The following is an 8,604-nucleotide window of genomic DNA, read 5'->3' as shown; positions in this document are numbered from 1 at the left end:
TTTAGGGGTGTGACAGATCCAAAGGAAACATCCACCCCGCCCCCCCAAAGGGCAGGCCTACTGACTAGGTTCAAGATGACAGTCTAGGCTCAGCTTGTGCTGAATATTGTCAGGGTAAACAAAAGGATTATTGGTGGACAGACTGGTGTATTCCTCTTGAACCAAAAGGAGCCACTTCCATTATCTTCCTTTGCTTGTGGCAAAGGCTACCCATGGCTCTCTGTTGACACATAACTGTGGTTACACATCAAAGCCCATAGTAACCTCCAGGCTCCTTGGGTCCTTACTAACAGGTACCTGTTATGAATATCAAAACCCCCCCACTAGCTAACATCCTGGCCCTTCTCTCCTCCTCTGCTGTGCTAGCTCCTAGGCTTTTCCAGATTCAGCTAGCTCACTCGCCTCTGCAGCAACTCTGCTTTCTAATAATGGTAAGGTCTTTTTTTTTCTTCCGACCTGCAATTCTCTATTTTTTTTTTCTGCCCCCAAGAAATAGTCCTAGCCAGTCTGCTTTTTTTCTCCGTTCTGGACTCTTTCAGATGTCTCTGGCTGTTCTTATCTACAATAAAAACCTCCCTAATCACAGAGTCGACATTTCTGTGTGTTTTTTTTTTTTTTTCTCACTGCGCCCTAGCTTACAGGGTGCTTTGGGCTTTTCCCTCCGGCCCTAGAAAGAGTTCAATTCTCATCAAGGCCATGCTTTGCTAAGCCTCACTACGCTTAGAAATTGGGGAACCCTCAGGCAATCAGGCAGAAAGTACTCAGTCCAAAGGCAAGTCAAGGAGAGGCTGTCGCTCACACTTGAGCCACTAGAGGCCGCCCGAGAGGCGCCGCCGCGGTTTCTGGCTTCTCTAAGCGCGCCACAGTACCACGTGACCCACGTCGCTTACCCCCCCCCCTCCCGCGCCGCTTCCGGTAGGGGCGGAAAGCGGAAGTGTGGGAGGGTTTGCAGGGCGGGCTTCGGGAGGATGGAGCATTGAGGCGGTCTGGGCGGCTGCCGGCAGCACCATGGAGACCGTGCAGCTGAGGAACCCGCCGCGCAGGTGAGGGGCCATAGGCTAAGAGGAGGAGAATTGGGTGGGGAGGCATGGCGCGAACTTGCTGAGGGGAGACACCCGTGTGTAAGCCCCGGGCGGAGAGGGACCCGCGAGACAGGCGACCCTGCTGCAGGAGCACCTGCTGAGTGAGGGAGCGTCCGCTGACCGGGATAGAAAGTGGATTTGGTCAGAGGGAGCACTCTCTGTGGGGGACTCTTCTGGGCAACCGGCGGACAAGTTAGGGAGACACCTGCCGAGGCCGGGGAAAGCCCCCCCCCCCCCCCCCCCCCCCCGAAGAAGAGACTCGAGAATGCTGAGGGTGAGTGAAAGCGAACCCGCTGGGGATGAGCGAGGACTCACTGAGAGGGTCCCGAGTCCCACAGACCGTGCGGTGGGGAAAGGTCGGTAAAAAATTGGTTGGAGGTCCCATGGCTAGTCAGAGGGTTAAGCGGGAATTTTGTGTTCTGGTGGTCCTGTCCAAAGTCATTGCTCCTGCCTTACTGTGGAAGTACCCGAGTTTCGTGGGTCTAGTAATGGAGAGAAGGTTGTGGAGGGTAGAGTTCTCAAGGGTGTTCTGGGTGTCATCCCCATGTGGGGGTGATGATGATGATGGGGGTGGGGGCTTTTGTTGCTGATGTCCCGAGTGCCTGCCTAATTTTCTTCATGTCCTCCCCCGCCTCTCCAAACCCAAAGTTGGGACATAGATAAGGAAAGAAAATACTTGAGGCTGGATGGGTAATCTGAGATCCAGTAAGTAGAGTTTAGACACAGGAGATCCAGCCAGACTGTCCTTTCCAATTTGTCTCAATACTATCAGCTCCAGATTCTAGAAGTACCTGGGATTGTTTTGGGTCAAGATGACTGACTCCAGGAAGTCTGTGCTCCTGGACTGGTTGATGTTATGTGTGTTGAACCACTCCCCCTCACCTGGAGAAAGGAGCCTACAGCCTGAGGGAGTCATGCTTCTCTCCGATGCAGCTAAAAACTTGGGTTTCACAGAGAAGACATTTGACTTCCTGTAGCAGAATGAGCACGAAAATAGGAAGTGTTCAGAGTAAGGGAGTGCCCGACAACTGAGAGTTGAAGGGAGGGGGTTGGAAGCCTGGGGAGTCCTCATGGGGGTTGTTGGAAGTACATGAAGCATGGAATAAAACAAACAGCTTGTTAGTGTGGTGTACTGAGAGTGTAGTAGCGACCATCATTAACTACATCCGCAGAGCACTTCCAGGGTGCCAGGCTCTGTTCTAATTGCTGTCCATCTCGCCCGTTCAACCATATGACATTGCTGGGGCTTGGTCACTTCTGAGCTTGTAGAAAATGGTACTTTGGAGTGGACAACTTACTGACTCATAAGGAGGATATCCTTGCATCCCTGTTTCACAGATGATAAAGCCAGGGCACAGACAGGCAGGCCATCTGTTAGCTGCTCCCTAGCTGGTAAGAGGCAGAGTTGGAATTTTAATGTCTGGTAATCTAGTCCAAAGCCTGGCTCTTATAACTTCCCTACTCTGACATCTCTCTAAAGGTTACCTGCTACTTTGGGTCTTTGTATATGTTTATCTCAGCAGAGAGTTACCATATGTGTGCAGTCTGTAACCACTAGATTCGTTCTTTCTCTTTGGTTCCTTTCCCCCAAATACCTTCATTTAATTAAAATGAGAATTGGGAATGTGAGTTTTGTTTCTCTCTTTGTGTGGTGATTTTTAAGCAGGGGTGATTTTTCTGTTATTGTTTTGACTTTGCTCATCCTTGTATCTTTTGGACTTTTTATTTTTAAATTGTAATTTTTTAAAAAAGAAATTTATTAGCTGGGCAGTGGTGGTGCACATCTTTAATCTCAGCACTCGGGAGGCAGAGGCAGGTGGATGGATCTCTGTGAGTTCGAGGCCAACCTGGTCTGCAAAGTGAGTTCCAGGACAGACTCCAAAACTACAGAAAAAACCCTGTCTCGAAAAACAAAAACAAAAAACCAAAAAAAGAAATTTATTTATTTACTATGTATATAGTGTTCTGCACCAGATCTTATTATAGATGGTTATGAGCCACCATGTGGTTGCTGGGAATTGAACTCAGGCCCTCTGAAAGAGCAGCCAGTGCTCTTAACTGATGAGCCATCTTCCCAGCCCTTCCTTTTTATTTTTTTTTTTATTTTTTCAAGACAGGGTTTCTCTGTATAACAGTACAGGCTGTTTGGAGCTTGCTTTGTAGACCCAGGCTGGTCTCAAACTCATAGAGATCTGAGTACCTCTGCTCCCGATTGCTGGGATTAAAGGCGTGTGTCCCTACAGCCCAGTTTACCTTTTGGATTTTGTGCAAGAGAAAAGCATTGCAAGACCGAATTGTTGGATGATTGGCATTGTCTTGTTGTAACTAGTGAAATGCCGGGCTTTATTATCATCAGTGTTAACTGGCTTGGGTTGCCGTGACGAGTACCACACCTGTATGGTTTAAACAACATAAATTAACTTCATTTATTTGCCATTCTGGAGGCTGGAAGCTTGAAATCAGATGTCTTTGGCTTACAAATGGCCATCTTTTCCCCACATCTTCATGTGGTCTTTGTTCATATCTGTCCCTGCCCCTACCTCTTCCGCTTACAAAGTCACTTATCTCCAGTGACAATCTCACATTCTGATGTTCTTTGAGTTAGAATCTTAATGTTTGTGTGAAGACAGGGCATAGTTAATTTAGTTACCCATTTGTTTGTTTTGAGATGGGGGTCTCACACTGTAGCTCAGGCTGGCCTCAAACTCACTAGCTGCGTCAGCCTCCTGAGTAGCAGGCAGGAGCCGTTGGACCTGACAACTTTGTTATTAAAATGTTTCAGTTTATCTTTTATATTTGCTGTAATCTGTGAAATTCTGTTAGAGGAATAAATATGCATACGTACAGTGGGCCTCTGGGAATTCTGACATGGGATAGATGATTGAGAATCAGCCAGATCTGAGCACCACTTCATACTGTTTCTCGTATTTGGAAAGATACAGATGTCTTCTTGAGAGATTCGGGTGGTGTGCTGCTCAGCCACCTCGATGCAGGAAATACTCTTTGCATTCATGAGCTTGAAGTGCATGCGTGACTCAGGGACTGATGATGGATGGTGTCTTGCAGTAGTCAGTGATTTTAAGACGTAAGTTACCATTGGGTAATCGTGTAGTGGAAGGCTTAGGGTGCATTCCTGGGATGCTGGCCATTCTTGTGTCGGCTGACTTAGGATAGGGACATCACCAACATTTGGTGAGTGTGTAATTGTATTTATTGACCAGGCCTGCTCATTATGGTGTGGAATGTCACCTCTGAGTGAACTTTATTCCACAGTTTCCCAAAGCAGACCATTTGGGTAATAGTCTTTGTCCTTGTAGATTCAGTCACTTAGCAGATGTTTCGTGGAAATTTTATTTGTTGGTAACCTACTAGTTACCATTTTAGATGCAGTTTTATTTTAATGCACCTTTAATCCCAGCCTGAAACTCTGAACTTGAAACCAACCTGGTCTACAGTGCCAGTTGCAAGACAGTCAGAGCTAAGAAACCCTGTCCCAAAAAAGAAAAAGAAAGAAATCCTATTTTGACACCACAGAGAACACAGATTGCTACTCAAGGTCATGTGATTGCCACCCCTACATTGGTTGATCCATTTGGCAAATATCTTCTGACCATCTCTTGGTTTTTTGGCAACACAGATAATAACACTTCTTCATGTTTAAAGCGTTTTAAAAATTCTAGATGCAAAAAAAAACCTTCCACATAGGTTGTCTAAAAGAGCACTGTGAGCATTTGTTTAAAGTTTGTCAGGTCTTATCTAGTCTCACAACTGTCTCTTAGGGCCCAGGCAGTTTCCTTTGTTATTCTGTGGTCTCTGAAATAGCGACTTAGACTTTTGTTAAGCTATAAGAGTCAACACTTGAAAGAGAATCAGATCTCCTTTATATAAGCTGTGTTGAAGAGTTTATTCTTGATGAATGAGGTATTGTTCATTGTTTATACAGCTATGATTGGGGATTTTACCAAAAAACCCTGGCATATTAGCTGTTCGCTTTAGTTTCTGAGATCGTAGAAATATCACTTCTAAAGTTTAAAAGGAGTTTCACTTCAGCCGTTTTGTTTTGAAGCTGGGAGTTTTTTATGAAGTCATTGGGATTTCAATTTTAGGGTCTTTTGAATCTTCAAATGTCAGTGTAACCAGTGCATTTTGTAGCTCTTCAAGTCAAGGCATTAGCTTTCTGTGGTTCTCCATTTCTTAATAAAATTCTGCAAGATTGTTTCTTTGAGGTCACAGCTTGTTGGTAATTAGTTGTACTTCATGTGGTCAGGCTTTTTTGTTTTTAATTTTATATTCTTCTGGTTTTTCTATTTTTATTTAAATCATTTCTTTTAAGAATTGGTATTGTTTAACTAGGTCAAACAAGAAATTTACAATGTGGCTGCTTCCATATTTCACCAATTTCCTGAGCTGTCTGTTCTTTGTTGTCTTTTGTAGCTTCAGGAAACCATTGTGTAGAACACACACACACACACACACACACACACACACACACTCACACTTGCTCCATAGCAAACTCTTTAAGCCTGTTAAAATGTTTTATAAGAGGCCTCAGAGTTTTAAATTTGAAATGTTGCTTTTTAACCTCCCTAGTGTCTAGTGCTGCTGCAGAGTTTGAGATGTACAGGAGTAGTGAATGACTCTTTTGCTTCTTGGCGCTAGTGAAAGGTACATGACTGGCTGATCATGGCAGGAAGGTCTTAGTGAGATTGTTTAAACTCCCTGCTGTCAAGTCAGTTTGTATTTTTGGGTCTGTATAACTGTCTGCTTTCTACTGGCGGTTTCTGTGTTACCTATGGAATTTAATGGGTAGATAAAATGACCAAAACCTTGCCAATAGAGGGAAAAGGTCAACTAGTCCAATTCAGGTTTAAATATACAGTCTTTCATCTAAATGTCTTTCTTGAAGAGGTAGCTATGCCAGTTAAATTCATAGAAATAATTTACCTAATGTTTGACTCTATACTGTAACATTTTAGTCACATAATACTTTATTTTCCATAAGTTTTCTAACTGTAGAGAACTTGATCCTCTTAAGGTAGACTCAACCACTATAGGGCAGCTTCTCTCATTAGAAAATTCATATATATGTTGAACTGAAATTTTATTCTTGGCAGCTCTTCATGTTCTGGTCTAGAATGTGCTCTTTGGGTGATCCAGCAAAAGTAGAATCTTGCTCTTAAAAGAGCCAGGGATGGTGGAGCACACTCATAATCCTAGCACATGAGAGGCTCAGGCAAGAGGATTTTAAGTTTGATGTCAACCTGGGTTACAGTAGTGAAGGCTGTCTAAAAAAAAAAAAAAAAAAGAAAAAACACTTTTAGCTTGCCTTTGCTGTTACCAGTAGAGAAAGTAGACTTTTTAGATCAATCCCTAGAACGGTAACTGTAAAATAAACAATGTCCTTTATTTGTTAGTTGCAAGTAAGACACATTTTGTGCTTATATTTCTTCACCCACAGGCAGCTGAGAAAGTTGGATGAAGATAGTTTAACTAAACAGCCGGAAGAAGTGTTTGATGTCTTAGAGAAACTTGGAGAAGGGTGAGTACAGATAGAATCTGTGTAGACCGCTGGGTCTGTCTTTCTCTTGGCCTCCGAGCTGAAGGATGTGAGCCTCAGGAAAACGCTGCATATCGGCATTGTTCAGGGCGTGTGGGAGGTGCATCTACTGCTTGCAGTACCTTTTCCATCTCCCCGGCACTAAATTTTCTGGTTTATCACTAGATCTAGTGATTTTCAGTCTTTTTAATGTTAAGGTTTTTATTGTTTTCTCTTATAGAATCTGTGGTGTGTATGATTTTACGTAGCTAACAGAAAATATTGATTAGATTATTTATTAAGGTTTTAAAAAGTCAGCCAGGATGGTGATCCATACCTTTAATCCCAGCATTTAGGAGACAGAGGCAGGTGGATCTTTGTGAGTTTGAGGCCATTTTGGTCTACATAGCAAGTTCCAGGATAGCTATATACTGTGGACCTGTCTCAAAAAAAGAAAAAAAAAAAAAAAGGAAAAAGGAGTTAGACATAGGCAATTTTATATGCTGATCAGAATTTATGATGAGTATGTAATTGCCAGTCAGTAAAAAATTACAGACATTCAATGTTTTTGTTGCAGCATTGTGAAAAATAGCAAATAAACTAAGAACTGTTTATGTCTTCTCAAAAGATTCAGCATCTCAGGTTGGGAAACAGTGGGCTTCTTAAAGTGCTGACTTCTGGTGGAGGTTCTGAAGCACTGCTGCATGGATGTGGGTTGTGATTGGTTTTCTTTGATACAGTAGGACATTGCATCAGAGTTTCTTTTTTGTTGTTGTTGTTTTTCAAGACAAGGTTTCTCTGTGTAGCCCTGGCCGCCCTGGAACTTGCTCTGTAGATCAGTCTGGCCATGAATTCAACAGAGATCCGCCTGCCTCTGCCTCCACCGTCACACCTGGCTATATCAGAGTTTTCTTAGATATACGTCTACATATCCTTTTAGTTTAATTCTGTGTATTTATTGCTTCTTTTGTAGTGATCAGTACATTAAAATGCCAGGGATATCTTAAGTGTTTAACTTTTGAATAGATAATAAATTCATGTGATTCAGAGATAGTTAATGCATATATAAATGGGCATTATTGTATATGAAATTTTAATCCCTCTGGAACACCTCTGACTAATGACTGACTGACTGAATGCTTTTTTCTTTTTCTGTGATGCTAGGGATTGTGCCCAGGTCATATGTATTGGTAGGCAAGCTCTCTGTCTGAGCGAAGCCTCACCTTCCCTCCCTATTTGAGAGTTTAGTATTATTATATTTAAACACAGATCTTTAGTCATAACAAATGCACTTCTGGATTGCATGGAATAGATTCGTGGATTACCTCCTTGTTAAAAACAGTAGTCTTCAACTTTCTGTTAGTTGAAAAAATACTCTTTGGGATCCATCAAAAAATCGAGAAGAGGAAGGAAAAGAACATGAGTTGTGACTCCCCAGGACAAGCCCAAGATGGTGGAAGACTGCCAGTGGAATGGCACCAGTAAAGGTATGCAGTGGCCACAGCCACTCCTTGTCTTTTGCCTGGGGTCTGTAGCTTTTGCTTGGCATTCTTGCTCTTCTGCTGAAGGCGATTAGTCCTTAATCTAACAATGTTCACAGATAGCTTTTGGAATATGTTATAGATTGGTGGGCATAATTGTATATATAGCTGACTTTTTTTTTTTTTTTTTTTTTAGTAAAAGCATGCTAGAGTAATAACACACACTGAAGTCACACAGACATGGGTTAAAAGCCTTGGTATCCTGTTTATTAGCATAGCAGATGAGCTTACATTTTCGATCCTCACAACCTTCATCTACAAAGTAGGGATAATAACAAAATCTGTTACATGGTGTTGTGGAGAGTATGGCATGACCTAATGGATGTAAAGTACTGTGGTGTCGTAAAGGGGATGATCAGTAAGACACAACTATTGTTTTTGAGTGTATATGCTGAAGCATTTTTCAGACCTTCTGTCAAATCCAAGATAAATCTTAAGTCTTAAA

At 42.7% G+C, this 8,604-nt stretch overlaps 1 protein-coding gene across 1 annotated transcript in view; it reads left to right on the top strand.

Annotated features, from left to right (window-relative positions):
- Positions 1-913: 913 nt before the first annotated feature.
- The window catches only part of Stk4 (serine/threonine kinase 4), an 88,374-nt gene continuing 80,683 nt past the window's right edge, over positions 914-8,604 (top strand). Inside the window, exons 1-2 of the mRNA XM_048440991.3 lie at positions 914-1,043; positions 6,541-6,621. Coding sequence (XP_048296948.1) covers positions 1,009-1,043; positions 6,541-6,621 — 116 coding nt within the window. The 5' untranslated portion in view covers positions 914-1,008. The remainder of the gene's footprint in view (positions 1,044-6,540; positions 6,622-8,604) is intronic.

The sequence above is a fragment of the Myodes glareolus genome, chromosome 10 (genome assembly GCF_982192425.1).
Source record: "Myodes glareolus chromosome 10, mMyoGla1.1, whole genome shotgun sequence".
NCBI classification, from domain to species: Eukaryota; Metazoa; Chordata; class Mammalia; order Rodentia; family Cricetidae; genus Myodes; species Myodes glareolus.
This window is presented reverse-complemented; position numbering and strand designations above follow the sequence as displayed.